The sequence below is a fragment of the Branchiostoma belcheri genome, unplaced genomic scaffold (assembly GCF_001625305.1).
Source record: "Branchiostoma belcheri isolate BF01 breed outbred unplaced genomic scaffold, Haploidv18h27 scaffold3, whole genome shotgun sequence".
Taxonomy (NCBI): Eukaryota; Metazoa; Chordata; class Leptocardii; order Amphioxiformes; family Branchiostomatidae; genus Branchiostoma; species Branchiostoma belcheri.
This window is the reverse complement of record NW_017803909.1, coordinates 1,203,789-1,230,883: the sequence shown is the minus strand read 5'-3', so window position 1 is coordinate 1,230,883 and position 27,095 is coordinate 1,203,789. Positions and strand designations below refer to the sequence as shown.

The 27,095-nt window shown below is 44.0% G+C and overlaps 2 protein-coding genes and 1 non-coding gene across 4 annotated transcripts; all 3 read left to right on the top strand.

Annotated features, from left to right (window-relative positions):
• The first annotated feature begins 313 nt into the window (after positions 1 to 313).
• LOC109473876 (protein D3-like) lies at positions 314 to 2,097 on the top strand. The gene is made up of 3 exons (XM_019774006.1): positions 314 to 475; positions 709 to 879; positions 1,196 to 2,097. The coding sequence occupies exons 2-3, from the start codon at positions 714 to 716 to the stop codon at positions 1,825 to 1,827; spliced, it is 798 nt and encodes a 265-aa protein (XP_019629565.1). The 5' UTR covers positions 314 to 475; positions 709 to 713; the 3' UTR covers positions 1,828 to 2,097.
• Positions 2,098 to 3,598: 1,501 nt separating this feature from the next.
• Trnar-ccu lies at positions 3,599 to 3,707 on the top strand. Its single transcript has 2 exons — positions 3,599 to 3,635; positions 3,672 to 3,707. It is a non-coding gene; the product is annotated as a tRNA-Arg (tRNA).
• Positions 3,708 to 5,265: 1,558 nt separating this feature from the next.
• LOC109473920 (synaptotagmin-1-like) lies at positions 5,266 to 26,859 on the top strand. Of its 2 annotated transcripts, none has more exons than XM_019774087.1 (8): positions 5,266 to 5,625; positions 22,270 to 22,669; positions 22,852 to 23,162; positions 23,649 to 23,816; positions 24,235 to 24,408; positions 24,626 to 24,743; positions 25,134 to 25,267; positions 25,565 to 26,859. In XM_019774087.1, exons 2-8 carry the CDS (start codon positions 22,303 to 22,305, stop codon positions 25,748 to 25,750), a joined length of 1,458 nt encoding a protein of 485 aa, XP_019629646.1. In that variant the 5' UTR covers positions 5,266 to 5,625; positions 22,270 to 22,302; the 3' UTR covers positions 25,751 to 26,859. The 2 variants fall into 2 exon arrangements, with proteins under 2 accessions (XP_019629646.1, XP_019629647.1); XM_019774088.1 differs by lacking the exon at positions 5,266 to 5,625 and adding an exon at positions 15,936 to 16,039.
• Positions 26,860 to 27,095: the final 236 nt, after the last annotated feature.

Here is a 27,095-nt window from a genome sequence, read left to right as displayed (position 1 = left end):
TGTCCCACCCGAAGCCTGAGTGAAGCCGAGTGCTCAGGACCGAGGCTGTACAGGGTCTGTACCACAGACATGGACTGTACCAGGGTAGAGAAGTGCTGTGATCTCGGCTGTGGACAGGAATGTGTCCGTGTGAGGGGGAGGCCTTCACCGGACGGACGTAAGTTCTAAATACGATGAGATTCAACTCAACGAAGACTGCCAGATACTACGTTGCAAAAAGTAGGGGTTTCTCTTAAGAAATATGACTGCTGTGCATTCCAAACATTACTATTTAGAAATGAAATAAAGTTTTTTGTTTGATTGACTCGGTCAGCGTTCCCTGAGAGACCAGGCACGTGTCCGCCCGAAGCCGAGTGAAGCCGAGTGCTCGGGACCGAGGCTGTACCGGGTCTGTACCACGGACGTGGAGTGTCACCGGGAGAGAAGTGCTGTGACAATGGATGCGGAGTTCGGGAATGTATTCGGCTGAACCGAAGTAAGTTTATAACACATTAGCAGTTTGTACTGCTAGGCGTTTGTTATCAAGTCTCTTAGGAGCCTCATAACAACGTGAGTGCCAGGTATACATTTGCTGGATTTGCTTGGTACGACATGCATTCTCTTACAGAACTGGTCATCCATGATGTCAACCGGCCTCTGTCTCTTATCACGAGTAAGAGCTCTGGTCTTTCACAATTGTATGAACGGGAACGTTTGTGTTTTCGACAGGACCGATGAGACGTAAACCAGGCACCTGTCCTGCACCGTCACCGCTACTGACGAGAGACTGTTCACGGGGGAGAAGGAACCAGTGTGAGGGGGACTTCGAATGTCCATTGAGACAGAAGTGCTGTTTGGACGGGTGTGTCAAGGTCTGCCAAAATCCAACACCAAGAATAGGTGAGATTCATTGATGTTACACATCGCTGTTAATTAAGCTTGTGCATCTTATAGACTGTCTTGAATTTCAACCAGACACATTGCTTTACCATATGCATCATTTTATCATCCAAATGACAAGACCAGATAAATCTATGACGAGTAAAAACAGTCGCGGGTGAATTAAACTTATTCTCGTGACGAAAGTTTGAAATTAAAGACATGGAATCCAATGCTCTAAAGATCTCTAAAGTTGCTCAGCTTTTGCAAATGTTACAGAGACGGTGAAGAGCCGACTAGGCTATGTTCCTTACAATCATATTTTTTACTATTCTAGGACCAGGAAGGCGGCGCCCAATCTTGTCTGACAGAACAGATACGGAGATGACTGCAGAACCTGACATTGCAGGAGTGGCGGCCGCCTTCAGACAGCACGACATCGTGCCTGATGTGGTTGACACGGCACCTACCATTGCTGCGGAGGTCACCTATAACGTTACTGACGAAGACGTTAGTGTTGACTTTGGAAACGTGCTAACACCAACACAAGTAAAGTCCCCGCCCCAGGTGACGTGGCCAGTGGAGGACGGCGCCCTGTATACACTTGTCATGACCGACCCTGACGCTCCCAGCCGGGCCAACCCCAGGCTCCGAGAATTTCACCATTGGCTGGTAGGAAACATCCCTGGGAACGAGATCCAGGATGGAGAGACTCTGTCCCAGTACATCGGGTCAGCACCTCCCAGAGGACGCGGCCTACATCGGTACGTCTTCCTGGTCTACAAGCAGCCGGGAACACTGGAGTTTGACGAAAGAAGACTGGGCAACACCTCCATGGCACACAGGAGCCGGTTCCACACCAGGGTGTTTGCCACCAAGTACAACCTGGGTGATCCTGTAGCCGGCAACTTCTACCAAGCAGAGTGGGACGACTGGGTACCCAGACTGTATGCCGCTATGGCACAGTGATTGAGAAACATTCGTTGCATCGTTAGTTGTCAACTCTTCGTGTTTAACCTTCGTCACGAAGTTAGCGGCTGCTATGCTTGCTTATCGTTAAGTAGTGGTATAAGTGGAAACAATAAGTTACTGTCTGTCAATCGACTGTTGTACTGACATGGGGTGTGAAATTTGCCATGTGGATAAGATGAGGAAGGCAATAGAATGATATATATATTTGACCAGTCATCGTTGGTCACCTTTTTGCAACGCACGTGTGACACTTACCTGATAAAATAAGAAAAATAAGAAAGAAAAGTAAGAGTGTCCAAGACGTTTGACTAATGCTGATTGATTAATTGATTGATGGATTGATTGATTGATTGACTGGGTGATTGATTGATTGATTATGTGTTTCCTTTGAAAGAAAATAAATGCTTCATGTGCAATAAGTGTTGTTCACAGATTGTCTTTAAGTTAGGTATCTTGGTGTGATATGTTTAGATTCACATTTCCACATCACAGCTCGGCATGAATATAATCAAGAAACGGCAAAAAGATAGAGAACTACTTGATGTGAAAGCTTACTTTATCACTATCCTTAAGCCTTGTCAGGATGAGCTCAGCACCAAGGACAGTACCACGGGGTGAGCTGTAGTTCAGCACCAAGGACAGTACCACGGGGTGAGCTGTAGTTCAGCACCAAGGACAGTACCACGGGGTGAGCTATAGTTCAGCACCAAGGACAGTACCACAGCGTGAGCTGTAGTTCAGCACCATGGACAGTACCAAGGGTGAGCTGTAGTTCAGCACCAAGGACAGTACCACGGGGTGAGCTGTAGTTCAGCACCAAGGACAGTACCACAGGGTAAGCTGTAGTTTAGCACCAAGGACAGTATCCTCAACAACAGCACTAAAGCGTGATCTACGGTTCAGCCCCAAGGACAGATATGCTGATGCCAAAATGCACGCAGTCGTATACACTTGGCGGCGCCTGGGCATACGAAACTAACATACCAACTAGAACTCGCCCCTGATTACTTTTAATAGCACTGTAGAGAGCCTCAACATTGGGGTTTCCTATCAATTCATAAATAATATAATTAGCTTTCATATGAAAGAGGCCCATGGGTTTGGGCATTATCTTTTTCCACTGGATGGTGTGTTATGCCGATGGGCGGTTATACTGGCTATAGTCTATACAGATACAGATCCACTGATGTCACTGCGTAAGCCTACCCGCGCAAAGAATGTTTGCATGGTATACTGTACATCTTCATATCCAAATATACAGTATCCGGTATGAAATATGCCACGGCCACTCGCCATTTGTGCACCATATTCACGTAAACCATAATAGACGTACATCCCTTTACCAGCAAAAAGCATTGACATTTTATGGCGATTCTACTTTGTCGGGAATGCACAGTTTGGGCTATTATATATCTCTCTCTCTGATTTATCCTAACAGTAAGATACCAATCGCTTGTCGCCAGTGTTTTGTGTCCACCTGACGCCCTCCGCTGCCATAGAACATTAATGAGGATCCCTTGACATTTAGCTCACATCACGTGGTTCCATGATGTATTTCGTCTCATCTCCCTAAAAGGGTTGATCGGATAAATGTCGACGCTACCGTCTCAGTATCATCTCACCATTCACAAAAATGTTTCCTCTGTTCTTTCTTTGTCCAATATCGAAACATTTTCTGATTTCTTTTAAATATTTAGAGGAATCATCCAGCTTCTCGACTCGGGAAGCAGCATCCAAGTACTGTCTCTCCAACACGAAGAAAACGGGTGCTCCTGTGGCCTAATGGAGAAGGCGTCGGTCTCCTACGCCGGTAACCATGTTGTTGTCACCTGTACGGTGTGAACCGAAGATTGCGGGTTCAAGTCCCGCCAGGAGTACATTCATATTTTTGTCAATTTATTTTTGACTCACCTCAGATTTTCACAGTAGACGTATTTTTGAGCGTAGCCACCGTGAGGTGTCCAAAACGCCGCCTGTTTTCTTTTTTTTTTCTCTGACAGCAGAAATTCCAGCGGCCATTGCAATTCTATTGCTTCACCATTCCAGGCACGCAGGGATGCAGGGGCGGGTGACGCCATCCGATTTTCTATTCACCATCGATCGCATCATGCAGCCATCTGCGCGCTGGGACGTCCAATGTTATTAATATTCATAACGCAGAGGGAAACACTGTCGTATACAGCAATAAATGCAAAACATTTCCAAACGTACATGTTGTATTTACGATAACAAACTGTGGGGATTAATTTTAACAATATTTTAAAATGATATCAAGCTTGTATAATTGGCATTAGAAAAACGCGTTAGACAAATGTAATCCAGGAAAACATTCTTGAAAATCAAAACCAATTCATCTTAAACTTTGTTAAGACGATTTTATTAGTCGAAGCACAAATGGATTGGTTGATCTGCCAAGAAAATAAACTCGGTAACAACAGCCGTTATGTTGTCATATTGAATGATTACCCATGAAAGGCGGGGCGTGATCAATAGAGGTCACTTCAACTGAGATTGTTCTCCGTTTGTATGCATCCCTGATTCACATAACATGTGGATATGACTTGTTGTGGTCAGTATAGATATTGGCATTTGAACTAGCTTGTGGCTTACTTCTTACATTTGCTAATGTGATTGACTGAGTCATTCGCGCGTACCTTTACCTATGCTTGGAAATATTCCTATAAACGCTAGCTCGACCCCAACTGCTATATATTCACCTACGACCGCAATCTCGTATATACAATGGTTTTGTGGCTAGTAGATTTTAATCCCACAAAACGCTGCCTCCTTAATGGCATGGTAATCTATATTTGCCTGGCTCCAAACAGGAAATGAACTCTCGATCTCGCATTGGTAACTACAGGAAGACAAATCTGTTGGCGACGTCACTGGAAGCATGTTTCCACCGGCGAAGCTACGGCACTCGATTCACTTGTCATGGCTTCTTAACAAAATGTACTCGGACGTGCACGTATCAATATATCAGACTACATATGTCTGATATGTACATGAGCTGGACCAATTTAACTACTTAAGTTAACTTGGTAGAGAATGCAAATATTGAATAAACGCCACCACTGTATTTAATCCGTTGATGTGCTTTATCTGCATGGTCCTATTTGTTGTAGCGCGCAGTTATGCGATCTCCCATAATGGGCCTCTGGATGGCGGTTTCCAGGATAACATGGGTGTATTTGACATGAAAGACGACGTTTTCCTCCATGGTACGATAACGAGTTTACTCAGGGGTGGGTTAGAGAGATGGTCTGACAACAACTGGTTTAGGCTGGATAGGACAGCCGCGATGTGGTAATTTTACAGAATTCTGGGACGGAAGAAGGAAAATAAAATGAATGGAATTACACCTGATTATCATGAGCAGTGGGCGTTCTGAGCATGCGTAGAAGCGTCCTGAACCCAAGGACAAATCGGGGTCACGAGCCCCCCTGCTCCTGGTGACGTCATTGCTGCCATTCAATCTCCCTATTGCGGATTCTGATTGGAATGGCGGACGCAGCCTTCTGATTTCGGCTGCAACTCTGCGGAAAATCATCACTCTCCTACAAGTGCGGCCTCCACCATTCCCTCCGTACACGAAATTCCCCACTCAACCGTGCAAGATATGGTTGTGTTAAAGGGATAACCGAGGAGGGATCTCAGACTACCTAACCCTCCCATTGAAGCTAGCAGGACCGGCGCTGGCCACAGGACCGTGTCATCTTCGTATCAGTTCACAAGGCGCAAGAGACTGAGCCTCTTTTTTCTCAAAGAGCGACTCGCACCAGCTTATCCAAGGTGGGTTCTTGTACCGTTCTCCTCGTCATTTAGGTGTTAATTCACACCCTGCAAAATGGGAGCAATTGGACGATACAGATAATTTTTATAGGCACCTCGACACGGTAATGTTATTCATGCAATGTGGGCGTGGGGCTCTTTACTACTTAACTCGCAGGCACTTTACTTCTCTGTCTGCTTATGTTTTTCATTCCCGTTAAAAATTCCCAACAGATCTGCGCATCAGATGGAATGTTTGCCGCCGATATTCCTATCACGTCACCGAAATCAATTATCCCACCTCGACCTCATCAGTGGTCCCATCTCCCGACATTGGGAGTCGCGGAAAGAGACATTCGTCTCTCGGTAGAAAAAGAAATAAATCGACAACGAAGAAAATTGTCGACGCGTACAGCATGGGTATTAGGCGGCCGAGATTGAGCAGATTTTCCATATGCGCGCCTGACGTCCGCAGTGATCGCTAACCTTTCGATTTTTCTGGCGGGCGTTTTCAGAGACGTCACACGCATGATCGCCAGCGGCGCTGCAATAACACACCGTAATGCCTGCGCCGACGGTGGGCCGGTCATGTGATGCTTTCCAACTTCCAAACTCATTTCCCAACCGATTTGCGCGTGTATCTCGGTCTTTATTAAAGCCACCAGTTCGCAGCCAGATTGTGATGTGTGCATCAGTCTACCTGACTGTGGGGAACGTCCCCTTTTCTTGGGTGAACAGGTCACAATATGGAGCCTGTGATAAGATGGGATGAATTATGTATGACGCAGAAAGGCTAAATTGCACGCATGCTAATTCTTACCATTACAAACTCAATCTACTGTCCGGTAAGGTTGTCTACTGCAGTTTCTTACATATGTCAATACTAAACGTCTTTACTCATCACGATTCCACCATGACTTAGAGAATCACTATTGTCAGTTGATTAATCAACATTAGTACATTTTCATAGTGTGTTCAAAGGTAAATCCAACTCTACTACTGGATAAATTACGGAGATTACTTCCGGAGACTTACTAACTGAAGTAATCTCCGTAATTTATCCAGTAGTAGAGTTTGATTTGCCTTTGAATATTGTATACCTGGATGTCTAGTCTTCACCAACGTTTTCATAGTATGATTAATTACAACTAACGTAGCTCAGTATGTTGCAAATAGAGGGTTTCTCTTCGAGATGAAAGTCCACGTTCTACATGTTGAAAATATACATGTATAAAGCAGGATTTTGTTATTGTAGTTAAATTACTACATATCGATCGTAATGTACGGAGAATGTTTATGGACTATCGGAGGAAAATTTGATTAGAATCGCGAAGTCAACTCTTGTTTCTGGCCTCGACACAAAAATCCAACTTTGGTATTGACATCCAGTCAGCTCTATATTTATGGGTTCACCACACCACGAAGTGGTGTGGTGAAACCATATTGCTTTTTCTGATGTTTCTTCTTCTCCTCCTCCTCCTCCTCCTGCCATATCTTTAAATGGATTCAGCTTCTTCATTTTAGGGCCTAAGGTCCTGAAATTTGGTATGGAGGTACAGTGGGCAAATACCCCTAGGCGTTTTTTAAATTATTGTGATACAGGCTTTTAGAATGGTTTTATTTGAGTTTTTTGGCTGTGTAATAGCTAATGTATTACTGTGTAAGTGTGCAGTGTTTACCACATTTGGACATGAGTCATCACAATGGCATGCAAGGCATCAACCAATAGGCATGCAGCTTTCCTCTATTCTCCTTGCTGATTGGCTGTTGGGATTTAACTGGCTTAACTTCATTTACACCTGCACAGAGCCATGCCATACTGACAGTATGTCTGTATTCAAGTGTTTTGGTAGGTATTTTAAGCTTTCCTGCTCCAGCATTGGAATGCGGGCTATGAACGCTTCTTTTTATCTTGAAAATCAACAGTTTGCATTATGCAATCCTAACCAATAATGTAGGGGATAGCTATCCAACTGTTGTAGTCTTAGTTGTATGTTACTTCATACTATAGTTATATCGATGTAAAGCATTGTTTTCCCTTGTGTTTCTCATTCTTTCCCTGCCATGTGGTAAAATGTGGTGAACCCATCGCTATATTTGCTCCAAAGCAAATATTGGCCTTTCTAGTTGATTAAGACTTAACTAAGGGTTTTTTTTTATTGTATCAACAATATTTGGATATTTAGTTGACGAAAAAGATCGAATGTTAGCCCAAGCTAGGTGTGGTGATTATTCATTCATGGTGAGCCAGTTTAAAGTGAATTTGACCTTCACCAAGGGCGGGGTTTAGGAATAAGGTCCAGAACACTGTGGTGCAGTTTCACCCATCCTAGGCCAAAGATAAATGTCAGTAATTTTGCACGACAAAAAATGTTTCATATAAGTGTATTGGAGGGGGGGGGGTCCAAGAACGAAAATACGCAAGAAAAGAATATATATAAATACTACATATATATAAATACTAGAGTTTACATGAGCATTTGTGTCCTTACGTCACAATCAGGGTGGCGGGTAAATATTTTTCTAGATAATATACATTTTAAATGTTTGAATATACTCAGTATAGAAAGTCACCAATTTCTTGAGAAACTTGAGTTAAATTTAAAATTAAAGTGATGTATATTAGATCGACAGGGCAAGTTTTGAACACCAATTTCCGTTACATTCACAAGTAGTGTATCATCTAATACATGATATCAAGTATGGATATTGGGACTTCCTCATAGTGAATGACAAATGCGTGGTGGACGTGTTTCCCAGTCACGGTAATTCAACGGAGTAAAGAAAAATTGAATTCATCCCCTAAAGCACGGATCCCTCATTAGACGTAATCATTATGCATATTCCCGGTCCTCTCCGCCACCTGTGGTCCGTCACCATAATCCTAGCAGCCTCGCGGAATGAGGGATCACGGGAAAGGGGCCCGCTGGGTTGGAGGTAATTCGTGTTGGGCCTCATATCTCTGGCTACAGTCTTTCCCGGTCTTTCATTTATTTGTAATTTCCATTGGCGTAATTTCGATAGACGTATACCACACCGAATGGCATTTAGCAAGAACAGATAGGGGTTATTAGATGACGCAGAATAAATAAGATATTTCGTTGACATGAATACCCCCTCTTAAGAAAGACTATGATGAGGTACGCATGTAAGACACCTTGATGAAGCCCTGGTGGGTTTCTGGGTTAGAAAGCAGGGTACCTTCACATCACCACACATTGCAGGAAAACCAGAGGTTTGGTGAAAATATATCAATTTCAATTTTATTCATATGATTTATCAATTTCTTTCAAGTCAGTATGTGTGTGATTCGGATAGAGCTCGTTTCTCCAATCTTCCCGTTCCACTTCATTCCTTTGGGACCGAATGGCGTCTGCTCGGCAAAACAAGCTTATGTTCTTCTTGATTGGCTGACTGTGACTGGAGTCAGGAAGTCACTGGCGACATCTCCGTCTGATCAAGACTCATTTACTACTGCGTAAAATCAAGCTGCATTACGGCAACCAACAATCAGAACCATCATGCCTTCTGTAATGGCAAAGCAGCAGGTTTAACCATTTTGACTCCTAATGCGTAAAGGTGTTTCTCTATTCTCCACGCGTTAGCCAGTTATTGAGTCTGGCATTTGCTTGCACGTCTTCCGCTCACATCGCAGAACGTTACTTACCTGCCACAGTCTTCTGAAGAAGTCATGTCAGTGCGCACGAAGAAATGAATCAATCTACTGGTAGGAAATATATTTTCATTTCACTGCCCTGCCCCTATATATTGCTACGTGTACGTCTACGTTAGACGTGAATACAAAATCCCACTAATCAACTGATCCACAGCCCATATATGTAATAATGGGAGTGATGCATTCTGTGGAGGGATTATGCCCGAAGGCGTCTCCGAAAGATGTGGATTGAGTTGGATTTTGCCATCAATACCATCAGTTCATGTCGTGCATGGTGAACAAAGGTGCAGTGATTAGACATGGTGGAGCGGCAGAGATGCCGATGGATCAGGATTCACCATTTGACCTACAGGACACAGAGGTCGACATTTGTACTCCTACTGCAGCATGTATCAGCACACAATAAATCAACAACATGAAAGATTTTCCGCCGATGTTTGAAAAGGCACGGAGAAAGGAATCTATTCTTAAGTATTTCCTGGGAAAAAAATAAAGTAGTTGCGAAATTAAAACGCGCTGCTGATGTTGATCATAAATCGTTGTGGTTAATTCCACCGCTATATAATGAAAACTAATTGCAGATTGTGAGATACTGATGTATCGAGGGCAAGAGATGCAAACCGCCCACCAGTAGTCGAGAAAAAGTTGGGGGTTTTGGAGAGTCTTATATACGTAACACCTTCTGAGGTATGCCGCACAGGTAGTGTGTCTTAATAAACATGTCAGATATTCACGGTGAGATATTACGCATCTTGAGCAGTGGAGCGCCTCATCACTGAGTATCTCCAGTAATCCGTCACTTACTGAGGTAACATACGAGCCGTTCCTTAAAAATCTGCCTCATTAAATCGCACACAATGTAACAACGATGGGCACATACGTCTCAATAGCCTCCCTAGGTACAACTAATGACCGACGGTGGCCATTAGCGGTGGTTTCAGGCCAGTTGTGCTTTCTAAGGCGGTCCCGATGTGCGTCTGGAATACCGAGCAGAAGATTCGGTGCAGCACTTTGTTGGAGAAGAGAACCTGCTTTAGACACATCACCATTTTGTTGGTAACATTTTGCTGCATGTCCAATGTAACACACTAGTACCTGTGCTTGGCATTTGTTAAACATGATTGTGACCATTCATCCAACTCAAACGTTCATTCCGACTATTACATTAATTGGGACGCATTCATCACTTAAGGCTGTAGGTGACAGGTGGGATTTACGCCTACTGCACGTTAAATACAACAGGTCACGCAGAAAATAGCTCTTCTAGATACCCTTTGTGATGTTTTGACGGGCGTTGAGTTATGGTTTGAATGACATTACCCACTGAGTTAGCGGATAGGATTTTATTTTTGGTACTGGACGAAAACTGTTTTCAAAGATTGCTTACAATGTAGAAAAGTTATCAGGAATCTACGAAAAATGATATTATTTGCGGCTGGAACAACGCCTTCATTCTGACCGTCATTTGGTACCATGAAACGCCCACGGTCACCACGCAAATATGACCAAAGCTGGATGGAGGGCAGTCTGGTGTTTCACGTTTTCTGCCTCCGCACATACATGTACACCACAACTGTCCCCCTGGAAAACACGTTCAATCTCTCCCCGTAGCAGCCAGGCTTTCAGCACCAAGGGCGCCTCCCAGACATATACTGACCATTCAAACTGCCGTGCAGCGTGTTCTAGATTTGATCCCTACCAGAAGGAATGGTTGTTCTGGAACAGATCAGTCGAAAACAGGGTTTGCTATTATGGTTTGTCCTTTTTTTATTTGACTGGATAAAGAAATTGCTGCCAGTATGCACTTTTCCAAATCGGTCAGGGGTCCGATTATCGTACAGTATATAGTTACACTTCTAACACTGACATCTTCACCCCTACATACATTCAGATAGAACCGAGAAAATGTACTTGCTATACTAATTGTTATACTTCTAGTTGAAACACGGACAAGTCAGCCCATGAAAATCTCTCTCTTATCGTCCATTTCCACGATCATTGATATGACACGGAAATGAATGAAATGTAGCGGCAGAAATTTCGGAGTAAGTTTACCCGTCACGGGGGATGCTTTATCTGCAGTCCAAGGTGGCCAGACTGACAACTAAGGTTTGTCTTGGAGCATGCACTCAATAATGATAGGACGTTTGGGGTTTTGTGACGTATTTGAATTCTAGAACATCTATCAACGGGGCCCAGTCGTTTGTTCCAATCCGTTACCAGGGTATCCAGTCAACACACACATATGTAAGGTACCGAAATTGTACAGTAACGTTAACCCCGACTTGTAACTTTGTTCTTGGGAAAACTGGAAAAGATGTAGGACAGCGGAGTTAGGGCGCGCTTTACCGGCCTGGCCATGTAAGTACACGGCTTTATTCACGCTTCTCATCCCGCTTTACCCTCGGAGTGGTCAGGGGCCTGCGGATGCGGTGAATAAGCACCGCGATCCATCCTTGTTAGACGTGAAAAGACGCCGTGCACAGGAGACGTGCTCAGCGTGCTTAGCTCGGTGATAAAGGGCGGGGGCTGGGAAGGTACCGCCTGAGACACGGTTGCCGTTCCCTCCCTGCGCGCTGGTACAAAGCCGCTGCGCCGCGATATCGATGGCCGATTATCCTTCACGGCGTAAGTGGAGCTTTTAGCAGGCTAATGCCGTGTAGCGTGGCATTACATGTGATGTACCGCTGACGGGCGCATCACAACCGGGCCGACAGACTTGTGGTGCAGATCCATTCTCCCTAGCCTCCTGAGAGAAGCACTGCACTTGACATAACGTGCTCTGTATGTAATCATTACTCGGGCATTACAGTTAACGATGCACCCGTTTCTCCTTGGTACAGCTATACTTTATGTGTTATTTTCTTGTTGTATCTATTTTGTTTTAAACAAGTCTGTCGCACAGTGTATTTCTATGGCACAGTTTGAAAGTTCTTCCTTCAAAAGATTACCGTACGTAAATATCTCGACTCGCAAATTGTTCATTAATCCGTGGCTAAACCTGTAGTAGAGTTCCATCACGACCCCCCCCCCAGTCAAGTGCATTAGGTCAACCCATCCCGGTAATCAGCCATCATTCCCGCTCAACTATCGGTCTGCTCAGTCAAGTTGACAGTCCTGTCGTGCGCAAAATTGAGCAGAATATTGACTTTATGTACAGCTTTACGAGAACCACGTCAATCGGAAATTTTTGACATAATGTTAAAGGGCAACGAACGTAAATAGCACGTTACACAAGCAAGAGTTGTAATTAGCCACGGATAACTTTACCGTACAGCTACGGACAACTTTACCTTACATAAAAACAATGTCACACTAAATCTCTATTTACGGTCATAACCGTTATTTCCATGCGACATCTCAAGGCACAAAGCCAAACCTCATTACATCGATTTTCTATAATGACTCAGACTTGGCAGCCATGACTTCCAAGATACGATTGTCCTTCGAATGATTACTTTGGCCCCGATTTCATACTCATCAATACATACACGGGCCACTGAAGTCTTAGATAGACGTCAGACGTCTTCGGTGGACTGCATTTATCGACACTTTTCATCAAATCCTTCCATTACATTGAATGGGTCCTATAGCTATGCAGGCTCCCGTCCAGTAGAGCAGATACTGACGTTACTGTGCGGCTATAAGTCGTGCATTTCTAACAACCTGGATGCCAGGGGTGGCCTACGTGACTCCCATTAAGCCTCTTTAAACCAGGAGTCATTTATTTTGTCTCTTTCATAGTTTGTAATTTCGGTTTCTTCTCGTTTCGTTCTAGTTTGGTCTGTGTAGACGTATTAACTGATGAGAGCAGAGCAACAACGTCTTTGTCTTTCTCAATATTTCCTTGACCAACTTGCTGGGAACACATAATCTCCCCAGCCACTCAATGTTGATCCCGCGGCCGCCCAACCCTTTCGCTGCAAATGATATCCAAACCGCCATAGGACACGCCGTGTGGTTCCGTTTGAATAATAGAGCTCGTGCGTCATAGGAGTAATAATGTTGATTCAGTAGCGATGAGTCTGGCGATTTCTGTACACAGGGTGAAAACACAGTACCATATGTTCACCAAATATCTTCTCCATTTGCGTCCTGACTTGCGTTCTTTTAAGTTTTCGTGTAGTTTTTACTGAGGCAAAGTCTTTGCTGAAGTTGGGTTGTTCCAGATTCATTGGTTGTGCCCGTGGGAGGAAATTAAACTACTTTGAATATTCAGCGTTTTTGCCATGAATGAATTACAACTGTCCTTTAATTCAATAAGATGTCGGTAAACATTTTCGTAAATATAATCAATTACGGGTATGACCGCACGATGTTTCATAGGTTATTGATATGCTTTGCTTGTAGCCTTGTATATAAAAACATACCGAAGTCGGCGCCGGCCAGAATTAACTCAACATCAAGCCTCAACATGTGCACATCCCTCATCAAGACTCAACATGTTTTTAAAGTGGAATGGAATCATATGTTGCCTTTTTGATATCTCTTTCTCACGCTTGTAGCATGTGCTTTTTGGCACTTGTGCTATAATTAAGGCACGCTGATGACACTCCCTTTTCACCAAGTGTCCTTTACAATCGCTCGCTTAGTACGTGACATTTTATGCATGCAAAGTATCTGAATTGTTTTCAACAGCAATGGATATTCCAAACCTCAGAGACAGAGAGAGAGGGGGGAGGGAGGAAGGGAAAGGTAGACAGAGAGAGAGAGAGAGAGAGAAAGAGAGAGAGAGAGAGAGAGAGAGACGTTTCTTTGCAAAGAACAGGAACGCTCTGTGTAATCACGTATATTCCAGAAGGGAGGGATGGTGTCTTTCCTTTCAATTAGCATGCATGAAAGTCCATGCACGGACATTGGAGACCTACGGGTATGTACTTACGTAGGAAAGGATACTCCCCATTCAATTGCAGCGGAAATGCCTCACAATGGCAAAGTAGAACATCAACCAGAAGATGCTACATAAAAGTCAGATAATAGTCTTTGAGGAAAGGAGTGTGTGCACGTTGCAGACATCGTGCTGGGAAATCAAATCTGGTCTCTGTCGTACATTACAGGAGTAACCTGGGCCTGTTACAATCTTGTGGGAACTGGTGATGTCTTTGATCTCACACCAAAGCTAAAGATAGCAGTTTTGCGATGACTCTCCAAGGTTCCTTGTAACGGGGACGTGGAGAAAATGACAAATGCATAATAGCGTAATGACCCCGTCACAGTTGATGACGCGCGTAGGCAGAGACTTCAAACCACACAATTAGCTTAATAACTGCTGTTGACAGCCAGACCTCAGGCTTATTTGCTTAAAACGCAGAACATCAAAGATTATCTTTCCTTGTTAAGAACTAATTTGCTTCGCATCATTCCCCTTTGAAGCTACAAATGTACGAGGCATGTGACTAGTTGGACTTTCATTTTTTGGAGATTTTTGGCGTCGCTGGTAAAGGCTATAACAGCTATCCCTATGCATGTTTAAAATTTAATGTCGTACGATTTTAGTTTTGACGTAACTAACAAATGATGAACACGAGATATGCAAACGATGGAGTTAAACAGGGCCATGAAACTGCACTTTTATACCTGCATGTCTGTTGGGGCGTGCCAGTTATATCCCATACTGCATCTGTTGTACATGTGTGGCTATCAACCTACGTCAGCGCTTCATGTCAGCATCACACTGATTAGTTTTAATGCCAAAATGTAATATTTCCAGTCTCAAAATTATAATTATGTCATGATAAATTGCGCAAAATAATATTAATTGTACTAAGGGATGATGTCACAGCTTTTCCGCCATTGCATCCATAACGCTGTGCACCAGTCTAATTTAGCAGTATAAGATACATTAGCATTGGTACAGATGTTGATTTATGATTTGTATAAGGACGTGACAAACCACCATTTTGCTTCTCTCTCCGTTTTGGCGAAAACAATACCATCTAAAACAACAACATCCTCATATTCTGGTCAGGTAAATACTTAAGTATAAATATACGTAACGACGTTTCTCAACTACACGTGTATATCCAGATTCTAACACAAGTGCCTACCCCATAAACCCTCTCTGTTAGCAAGTGTGCAAAACGCATCATCATATACCACTTCTCAGTTCTACTGAACAGTAGCACCACATGTGTTCAATCATGTGAGCTTCCCTTTTAGCCCCACGTAATCTCCACATGCAAATAGCTACTGATTATTTTCGTTATGAAAATATTGGCGGATCAAATATCATAAGTACCACCCGCGCCCGTCTATGCCATTTTAGGCATTCAAATACATGAATTCTTTTTATCTGAACTATTTCTTGACTTCTCTTTTGACTGGTGATCCCCTGTAAGATGTGAATCAAGGAGAGGAAAAGATTGGGAAATTTCCCGGCAGATTTGTTGATTGATTTTAGTAGCTGGCTGAACGCAGAGCTCCTGTGATATTAAAGTGTCAGTTCCCGATGGAATACGCTTAACTCGGGATTGCTCTATCGTATGCTAATTATTCGGAAAATAATAACGCTTTTGGCAGAATTTTAACGTTTTCGGACCGTTAAATACAAGGATTTGCTGCTGTTTTTTTCTGTTATTTTGAAGTGTCCGTTGTGTGCGTCCATGTATGTATGTCGGGGCGTGGGCTGACTGCGGATCACAGGGGCTATTTACCGAGCATGAATTATTCATGACAAAATCTGTTATTCTGTGCGCCACGAACAGAAAGGTTCCATCATGGCGACGGGCGCAACCTGACGGTTCAATTCTCTCCGCAAAGGTAAGGAGAATCGGTCGCTTCTTTTCGATTTAAGCTTCAAAGTGGCCAACACCATCCACAATGTTGCTAAAGCTCACTCTTTTGGTGAAGAAATGGCGAAGGTATCAGCCATTTCTGAAGACGGGCGACTTGGGGGTTAAAACGCACCTGCAGGAAACCATTTTACGCAGCGGTGTGCGCTAATTTGGTAAACCGATCCCGCATACCTCAGATTTGCCTTAAAATTTCGCGTACCAGTCGGGCTGTGATTTAACACGGGCAAGCATTGATCTCCGCGTCCCTTTTCTGGCGGACGTGATTGCGAAAAGCCCGATTTTAAACATGGTGGCCGCAAGGTCGTGGTCGGATTGAATCGCGCTTATTGAAATCAATCTCCGAGCTCCATCTGCCGTCTCCATGGCGACAGCTCATCTATCTTTGCTCTACCTGTCGACTGACAGACCAGGGAAAGTGTTCTGAGATTGCGAGATGGTTTCATGTAAGTGTTTCTCGGGGAGAGACATAAATCCGCTTACAGCATCTGAAGCGCCATGAGCTTCCTTCCAGAGGAAATTATCAGATCTGATGTCAGCGTCAGTTTATGAATTGTTTCTTTCTTTCCTGGTGTAATTCCCCGCCTTAGTCTTATGTCAAACTCCCGATAAAAAAAGAAGTGATCCCGCCTGGAACAATCGTCTGAAACAAACCGCAGTTCGGAGAGGATTCAGCAGCAGGAAATGGCGCATAGTCGTGTATAAGAGCCTTATTCCTCACAGCAGGCTGCCAGGTGCAGGAACAAACCACGGCACTGTGTGATAAAACATACGTGACGACCAAGGACAGTCATTCAGTCCATCCGCCATTAATTTGATGACCAACATGACTACATGCAGCGGACGCAAAGGACTATTCTACCCTATTAGCCTTTCTTGGTTGCTATAACATTTCCCACTTGCGCTTCTCTCTCTTATATCTTTTAACGATTTCTCATCCTGTCTTTGAACTCCATTTTAGCTTAAAGTCAGTTGTATACTTCATGCTTGAGGGGTTTGAATCCTACAATCTCTTGTGTAGAACTACACTTCCCGTTACGACTATCAAACACGTCTTTCCATTAACCTGACGGTAACTCCGATAGAGGTTTTCTCTCCAAGGGGAAATGATCCCCGGACAACGACTTTCTAGTTGCCTTCTCCTTTCTACTCGCTCGTGATCCATCAACATTCTGAAGCGCTCCGATCCATTATCTTTGTCACTTCTCCCCAGCATGTCATGAAACGTTGTCCTCAGAAACCCATCCACTGGTGCGCGTGAGGCACATACAAGTGGGAGAAATTTTGCATTTCTAGTATCACCCTCATCTATCCATCCATCCACTCTGGTCTACAAGGGCTTTTATGTGATACACGCTTTGCTCTTAGGCAATCGTATGTGTTTGTATTTCCGCCTTTTTGCTGTGAATGTTTTTACCACTAAACTAAGTACACACAATTCGCAGGATAGGGTATTTATTTATAGAAAAGTGCTCGGGAGTTATAAGATTTAAAGGTCAGTCGTGGCTTACACAGACTGACGTGTAAGTTAGACGATAGCACTCATAAATATGTAATCAGTAATCACAGTTATAAATCATTTCAGAAAGGCAAGTCGTATTCTACACATCGAAACACATGGTGGAGAAAAGCTCTATTTTTGTATTTGATTGGCGCCGTTCCTAACATCCAGTACAGTCGTGATATGCAACCACAGTGACTGATAAACGAGCTTATCTTACGTGGAGAGAGCATGAATAATTCAGCGCAGTCCGGCCGCAATGTTGCCGGTGCACCAGAGTCAACGTAACGGCATCGTCCTCACACCTTTACCGACCCCAGCTCTGGATTGCTAGCCTGGGTGCTATCCTCCAGTACGGACATTAGGGAGCCTGCGGAAACTACGGAGGATGGCACCCTGCAGGCTGATAGATTGCTTTTGGATAATCCTTGAGCATTACACATGTACACCGCACAGGTGATTATACAATGCTTAACATACAGACCATAAAATACGTTTTGTATCACTTGATTTTAGCTGGCTTTTCAACATTATGCTAAGTGTTCAGTGCAGCCCTTTCATACACGGCTTTTAACCTATGTGTTTCATAAGCTAAACGTTAACCGGGAATTCTTTTCAGCACAGAAGCCGGATCTCATTTACGAAGATGCCCATCTGTGAGCTATGACGCACGTCGCCGTGCGTACATTGCTATTCTCCCCGACAGTGCCTAGCAACAGTGCGGTGCAGAATTCTACAACCGCAGTCCTAATTATACATTATATGATTTGATCTGATTTAGAGTTTGTTTATGAACATCATTCTGAAAGGCATTCAGTCACTCTTTATGGCGATCCATCGTGTTTTACAGAAGGAGTTACATCAGAGAGGCTGAATAGCACAGTTAGAAAGGACATAGGACGGTACGGACAGATGCATGACGACTAATGTGGAGTATAACAGATACCGGAGTTTTCTAACATACATAGCCGTCAGAATGACAGAAAGAAAGCTGTTAGTTAAAATGGAAAGTCGTGTTACTTAGACATGTCAGTTTCAAGTTTTATATAATCCAACATGGCGCACGCTACTGGTGCCTGGTAGCTTCCTAAAACCGTGCCGTATCATTATCCCTCAGGGTACGAAGTTAATTCACTTTTTAGATACATGGACCCGTACAGAACATTGAATTAGAAGCTGCCGGAATATGATTTTAGCTGTTCTGCCTTAGATTGGGTTGTTTTCATCGGGAGGTGACTGCTGAACGCATGTTCGCAATGATTGAATACACCGCTCCATGGGGAATGGCAATCAAGCATCTGGATTGTATGGACTCAAGAAAAGGGATTCTAACATGATATCATCTTAGCATCCGGAAAATGTCAGGGAACACGGCGCACTATAGATTTTACAGCGGCGTCCTTATTTAGACTTATAAATAAGAATAATTTCCGGCTCGACGGACTCCCTATAATCACGGCGTGCTACACACACTGGTAGCCGGTGTTTTTACACGGTGATTACCGGTAATTCGTTCCCCGTACATTCCCCGCACGACTCCGCAGTAATAGAAGTGTTTGTCATTCCTGTTCGCAGTGCGACGACGCACTTCTGCGCCTGAATAACAGTAATGAGAGAATCAACTCCCAGGTAGACTGCGCCTGCGCGTAATCAGTTCTCTGCAGAATTTTCCCGAAATCCAATTGGCTTATCCCGACGATAGGGAGCCCACGCCAGTAATCATAAAGACTGCACAGGAAAATGAAGTTATTAGTATGCAAGGTATGGCGCTCGTTCATGTAACACACAATATCGGCATTAGATACGCCTCAGTCGTCTACAAGACTGCCAATGTGAACTTCTCATATCTAAAGAACGAAGGTTCTTGCTGTTACCATGGCAACTCATTACGTCATCATGCAACTGGGGAACGTCAACTTTACCAGACTGCAAAAAAGTTTGGTTATAGACTTTTACTGCCCTCTAAACGATTGAATAAGAATGTAATGAATGTCAAACATTTCAAAATTCTGTCAGAGCCAAGGAGCTGTAAATATGATGTAAAATGCAGTTATTAGTCGTTATACCGTATAGACCTGGCATATACACGGCTTATCAAGTAAGACTCGTGGGTGGACATGAAGATGCATTTGCTAACCTTTTTACTTCGGGTCGCTCTCTTATCTCCGTTTTCAAACGCACAGAGGTGCCTCCGGAGGGAGGTACTTGAAAGGTTCAAATGTGGCAAGCAGAAAAATGTTCTCCGATATTGATCAAATGGTTGGCCTGGCTGGCACAGCTGAACTTCCTTTTCAAGAGCCATCCCGCCGTGCAGAATTACACAGGAGTGTGCCATTGACGTCATCTGCCACTACCCACTGATTGCTTATAGTCATAACGAAACCGCACTTAGTGTAACACTAGGCGTGGGGAATGCTGATTAGCCAACAGAAGAGCCGAGGAGAATACTCAGTCAGAAAAACTGATATCCCACTAAGTATAGCAACTTTAATGAAGAATACTCGGTACTAGGTAGGACCTTCCATATGGCCTATTTTTCTTTCAGTCTCAGAAAAAAAGAATGTGTCGTATTAGAATGATATAAGATGAACTGTAATGTGATCTGCTATCTGTTCACATGTGCTTACAATAACTATTTCCGTGCGTGTGGACTCAGTAATGCTCCATTGTTATTTATCAGTACGCACGCTACAAAGGGTGCTGTAGAAACATACTATGGCCGGTTCAGTGGCTTCCATTTAGGCACTTATTCCGCGTCCTTTTTGCTTTTGTAAACGGTTTCTGAAGCAGCGCTTTGAGGAATATTCCAGTGATGACGATAAGTGTTAGGAGGAGTATCAGGTTAGCTCAGTAGCCAGGCAGCGGCGTGCGTCAAAGCTGTGCGAACACACGGCCCGGGTGTCTTATCAGCAGGGACCAGACATACTGGGTGTGCAGATGTGGAGGATTTAACGGTGATTTTTTTTCTTATAATCGCATTGCTAGGTTTCGGTAGTCGCATATCTGTGTTTATGTGAGATTTCTCGCGTTGCTTCTCAGCATGACGGCCATATAAACACAGGCGATGCGTCACACTCGGGCGTTTGTATGTACGACACGGTGGCTCGTTATGGGTTTACAGTCTGTCTGAGCAGCAAGTCTGCTGAATAAGTCATGAAGCCGCTGAAATGTGAATGGTGGGCGCGCTGTGTTTGACTTTCATTTTATATGGTACATCTATGATACATATAAAGCATTTCTAACGTCATACTTGAGATGTAGACCGTGTCTCCTATGAGTTTATACCGGTAGACATGCCCATGTGCTGACGTAGACAGGACTGAACACCCCGCCGGTCCTGCCCGTGGTGCTGAACTCGGCTGTTATTGCTGCTGCTAGTCCGAGTTAGTCCGCGGTACAAAACCCTCCTGCTTGGGAGCTTCATGGCTCTCCAATCTAGTCTGCTATCATTTAAAAACATAGCTTTTGCTTGTTTGTTTGTTTGTTTGTTTGTTTGCGTACTTATTTCGATTTCTAAATATCACCCATTCTCTATCGACTAGCCGGTAGGTGATGGCTACCTTTGGAAAGATGACATATGGGGAAGGAATGAACACGTACTAAACATGAATTGCATGTCCAAGATGTTGCTATAGAAATGATGTTCCTGTGCCTTTTTCAACTGCAACGTGATTGTTATTCTTATCCTGTCAATGACACCCGTCAGGCGTCACGGAATAGCACAATCTTTATTTGGTGGGAATGCTCACATATGAAGAAATGGGACCAAACGAAATTGTCTTTTATGTCCAATTTGAACACCCATGCCTCATTTCATTCGCCCCAAAGGTCTATTTTTCATTACAACAACCCCTGCAGGGGCGCCAAGGGGGTTAGGAAGGCGTTGGAATAAAAGAATCTGCCGTTAGGTCATTGACAGACGATATATCAGGGCCTTAGATCCATTTCTAACTAGGTCAAGTCAGCAAAGTCCAGACAGATTGCTTTAAGAGGCCTGGCCAGCACTGGTACTTACATCTTGTAGACACCGACTGTATGTGTTTCAAACGACGCCTTAGGAAATACTTTGAGACTTCTGACCTTTCAATCCAATGGATTAATGTAAATCAGAAGGCCTAAATCTAATTTGCTGGCTGTTTATGCTTCTGGCAACCGTCTTTTGAAAACAGCTCTTTGAGGCCTCTCTGTGAATAACGCTTTGAAAATGTGGTCATACATATTGCACTATCTGACTACTTTAAGAGCGTAAAATGTATGTTTTAAATTACCCTATTGAGGAAGACTTATGGATAGTAAGGTGACGCTCAAGATAAAACCGATAGCCTCAGTATGTACATTTGGATCTGATTGCCTTGTGAACTAATGTTCGCCCCGCCATGCCACGAACAGAATTGTTCATAATATTTGATGGTGCTTTTCACTATCAACAGTGGTCATTACTTGTACCTGGTCCCCAAGTCTGTAACGTCAACACTTGTTTTTCCTTCAGTTAACCGTAGACGCATTCGAACTGCCGTTGCCAATTTGCCTCTGGATCCGACCTTCTTGAAGGCTCGTGGCACTGCTGAGCCATTTACTCTACTGACATCTCCGTGCGTCACTAGGACTAGATATAAATACAATAGTGAGTGGTCGGAACAAGCCGTGGGTGCAACATGAGCATGTTGACTTATGACAGTTTCCTTTGTGTGCCACAGGGATTTGAAGGTCTAGGCAACTAGAGGTTCACCATGCCATCGTTCCATCATCTCGTCCGAAGGCAGGGGCAGCAGGCCCAGGCAGCCCCGCCCGTAGGACAGGCGCCCGCCGCCGGACCGGTTCCCCCACGGCCGCAAGGCTACCAGCAGTACCCACCACAAGCCTACCCACCATATCCCCCGCCCCAGGGGTATCCCTATCCACCGCAAGGCTACTATCCACCGCAGCCCTACCCACCGGCGGGGCCGGGGGCTCCCGGGCAGGGCCTCGCCCCTAACGCCGCCGCTGTAGTCTCAACCGTCGCCGCTCTTATCAATGGAACCGCAGCCCCAACACCGCCGCTCACGGGAGCCAAGGGCTTCGAACACAAGATGGAGGAACTCTTCAAGAAAATTCCTCGTGAGTACACTCTAGAATTTTGTAGATTCCCTTCAAAACCTTGGTTAGATCCTTATACAGATATGACTTATTGTTGTTCAGGGGCTCAATGTTTTTATACAGATGGCTGTTTCTTCAGTTTTTCGCCAGTAGTGTCAGAAAGAAAAAACTTTTATTTTTTTCTTTCCCCTCCCCACCTGCAGTGCCAATGTGGGCCATCTACACCATCGCGGCCGTCATTGCGCTCATCTTGCTCGCCTGTATCGCCTGCATCTGTAAGAAGTGCGTGTTTAAGAAGAAGAAGAAGGGGAAGGGCGAAAAGGGCGGCAAGAATGTCATAGATCTCAAAGATGTCAAGATGCTCGGCAACAGCTACAAGGAAAAAGTTCAACCGGATGTGGAAGAAATCGACGCGGGTCTGGAGGGGGAGGGGGGTGACAATGAGTCGGTGCAAGAGAAGGTCAACTTAGGAAAGCTACAGTTTTCACTTGATTATGACTTCGAAGCCGGACAGGTAAGACATTGTCCACAATACAAAAGGATACCATTGTTCATCAGTCCTCCCAACAAACTTTCGTTTATATTCATTTATCTAAGTACAAAATAACTCTTTTTAGTCTTATTGTGACCTCTTCAAAACGATTTTGCTTATTTTTGTTAATTAGTTTATGTATTAATGGGATGTAGGAGTATTTGACACATACCCCTGTTTTTGTGTGTCTGTTTACTGTTTGTTCGTTTGTTTGTTTGTTTGTTTTATTTCACCAGGGGATACATATCGCCTGTGGGCGATTTTCAATGTGCCCTGGGGAAACTCCATAAAAAAGCCATTTGAATTTAAATGAACTCGGTCCAAATTACAACAAAGGTAACAAAAGAAAGTTACGCAAATTACTGATTGATACAAAACCAAAGTAACTTACATACATGATACATGAAATCATAACCAAAATAAGTGAAACAATCTTACCGAGCTAGTTCACGGTGTGTTTCCCTGTAGTTGAAAGTCGGAGTGATCCAAGCTGCAGATCTGCCTGCCATGGACATGGCGGGGACGTCTGACCCCTACGTCAAGGTCATGCTGCTTCCCGACAAGAAGAAGAAGTATGAGACCAAGGTGCACCGGAAGACACTCAACCCTGTGTACAACGAGACGTTCGTCTTCAAGGTCAGCCAATGTCAAGTCTCAATAATGGTTCAGTCCCGTACTCAGTCATGTTAATGAGAAGTAGGACCCTGGATACGAGGCTGATACTTTCCTATCTCTGATACCATCACAATCTTATCACTTCCATTAGTGGCTGTAAATCTGCTGTTGATCTAAAATTCAAGCCAGACTCTGATGTAGCTAAACTAGTAATCCTGTGACCCTAGATCATAACTTGGTTAGCATTACTTTTATTTAAGGTCTTGGGGTGGTGGGATTTCGTCGCACTGTTATGTCAATTCACTGTGTTCATATGTTAATTGTATTTCGTTGTGTGTCGCTGTTAAAATAAATTTAAAACCTTTAGTGCAGCGCCACATGGTTCTTTTTATTGTATTAAATTAAGAAAAACTACAATTGTCGCCATCTTACCTCACAGGACGTCAAGTTCAACGAGATCGGCTCGAAGACACTGCGCCTGGCAGTGTACGATTTTGACCGGTTCGGAGGCCATGATATCATAGGTGAAATCAGGATACCCATGAACTCAGTGGACTTGGGCCGGGTCATAGAGGAGTGGCGTGACCTAGAAGCCGCGGAAAAAGAAGGCCAGGTAAGTGTTGGAGAAATGTTTAAAATCAGATAACTTGGCGGGAATAGCTGTGGGAGGGGTCTTTAAGTGCAAAAAAAAGTTGGTTAGGACTTGATGTGAGTGCCATGGTGAGCTTAAAACGGTTGATTTTTAAGATGAGGATCATAAATGTTACTACATTTTTCTTGTCTGCTTCAAACGAAACAGCCCTTACATTGATGTTGCTTCCTTTCAACAGAACGAAAAACTGGGCGATATTTGCTTTTCCCTCCGCTACGTGCCGACCAAAGGCCAACTGACGGTCGTGATCCTCGAGTGTAAACAGCTGAAGAAGATGGATCTGGGTGGAGCCTCCGGTAGGTCCCGACCCTCACTCTGTCTTCATGTGTACATACATTAGACAATGTTTAGACATTGGACACTGTAGTGTGGACAGTAGTTAGGGTCATACTGATATATATGTGTCAAGATCGGTATATCTATCTTTGTCTTCGTGTTTCTGTAGTTTTCGTTGTTGGTGGTGCTGCCGTATTTTTCACTTGTATCATTCCACATTCGTTGCATGATAAAAGTTCCAATGCCTTGAAATTTATGCTCTATATCTGATTGGTCGTTGCTGCGTCCATTCGCTTCCATACTGAGGCATAACAATAGACACTAGTATCACGTAGGCACCAATAAAACAAACCCAGGAACACAAATAAGTGTTAGGATGGTACTGATCGTAGTGACGTCTTCCATCCCAGATCCATACGTCAAGATCTACCTGATGATGAACGGAAAGCGTCTGAAGAAGAAGAAGACCACCGTGAAGAAGTGCACACTCAACCCGTACTACAACGAGTCCTTCAAGTTTGACATCCCGTTCGACCAGATCCAGGTCAGCAACAAGCACAACTATTCGCACATCTTCTTTGTTTTTCTCCTTGATATTTTCATTGTATAGTTTTACTTCACTTGAGACTCAGCAAGGTCTGACCTTTGAAGGAAGTATGTGCAACAATGTCTTAGAGGGGACTGAAGAAGCCACATGATATCAAGAGCATGTTGCTTGGAAATAAAACTTGTAAAAATGTAAACTGAGGGTCAAGGGATGTAGATCACATGAACATTCAAAGTGCGGTTGTCTTTGGAATGTCACCGCCATAATATTTAATATTTCAACTTTATCCCACAGAAAGTGGAACTCGTGATCACCGTACTGGACTGGGATGCTATCGGAGGATCCGACCCAATCGGCCGCACAGTGCTGGGCTGTAACGCCACCGGAGCCGAGCTGCGCCACTGGTCCGACATGTTGGCCAACCCGCGGCGACCGATCTGTCAATGGCACACCTTACAGGAGGTGCCGGAGGACAAGTAAGGTCCCACCGGACGGGACGTGTACGTAAAGAGGGTAAAAACATCCGTATTTAGGGGACAAAAACAAAATGAGAGAACTAGGAACCATCCGGGAACTTGCAGCTGTCGCTAAGTATCCGATTTGCGATCATCGCAAGATATATATGTACCTTTGTGGACAAATTACAAAAAAAAATATTTGTATAAATAACTCTACTCGCGAAAAGAACTTCGGTTCCGGGGACGAACTAGGCAATCTGAAATATCTGCAGCCGCGTGTGTTTGTTTGGCAACTTGGATCGATCTAGGAAGTGAGATAGAAAGGAACATCAGGTATTCCTTTCCACGCTCATTGCTCTAGCGAAGCAAGGGCAAGGGATGCGATTGCAAAGATTTCCTGCTTCGTCCCCGCTGCTAACTGTACGTGTAGCCAGCCATCTCTGTATTTGTGTGTTTTCTACAATTCACACATAATCTTTGTCGTTTGTCGTTGTTGTCGGTAGATCTGTATAAATGTGACAGGGGTATTGTACATGTCATGGCAATGGGAGGGAGTTTAGGTGTAAAAAGGCGATAAGGCAATTTGATGAGTACATTTTGCTGTTATGTGGGTCTGTGTTCGAGCTGTACTGGGGGAATAATCGGTATATGGGTCAAATTTCCAGGCGAAGAGAAACCAAGTTCGGCGCAACCATCAGCACAAAACGCTTGGTTTAGAACATGCTAGCCTACGTCGACCTTCTCTGCCGAAACAAACATTTCAAAAGTAAAGTACCAAAGTAGGGATTCTACATAACAAGTTTGCCTGCCAGATCTAGGGGTAGTCCTTGGACCAATGTTCATACCAATTATTCCCCCATGCTGGTTTATTTCCCTCAGATTGGCCGTGTAGCGATTGACAATCTTCTTTCAAAAGGAGACAGGACATGTGGTCTAAGAGGAAAGTTTCAAATCTCGATCTCTGACAGATTGCCATCATGATGACCGGGTTCTATGAAAATGAGACATCGTGCACAGAGTTTGTTGGCACCCGACGTGCAAAAAACAATGTAAACCTCGCTGACAACTGTGTACATGTGAAATCACATGTGGTACTTATGAGAGAAGTGATTAACAAAGGATGACCAAAAATATCAACATCAGTTTAAAACTGTAAAAACCGAGCATCTTAATATCTTTCGATCGACGTCATAATAAGATCTTTATCACGGCATAAAAAATCTCGCCGTCTCTCGCGAGACCCGTCGCGCCGCCATCTTAGCGCCGAGGTAGTCTTGTTGAATGATAGTGGTGATATCACGTGTTCTAGTAATATCGGCAGGCGATCTCGCATGTTTTGTGTGCATTCCATGGATATCGAGTGAGTG

Excerpts from the sequence above, each read along its gene's own strand:
- LOC109473876 (XM_019774006.1), top strand. The coding sequence starts at position 714 with ATGAGACGTAAACCAGGCACCTGTCCTGCACCGTCACCGCTACTGACG. Across the intron at positions 880-1,195 it reads AAATCCAACACCAAGAATAG|GACCAGGAAGGCGGCGCCCA; the intron begins GTGAGATTCATT and ends TTACTATTCTAG.
- LOC109473920 (XM_019774087.1), top strand. The coding sequence starts at position 22,303 with ATGCCATCGTTCCATCATCTCGTCCGAAGGCAGGGGCAGCAGGCCCAG. Across the intron at positions 24,409-24,625 it reads CCGCGGAAAAAGAAGGCCAG|AACGAAAAACTGGGCGATAT; the intron begins GTAAGTGTTGGA and ends TCCTTTCAACAG. Across the intron at positions 25,268-25,564 it reads TCCCGTTCGACCAGATCCAG|AAAGTGGAACTCGTGATCAC; the intron begins GTCAGCAACAAG and ends TTTATCCCACAG.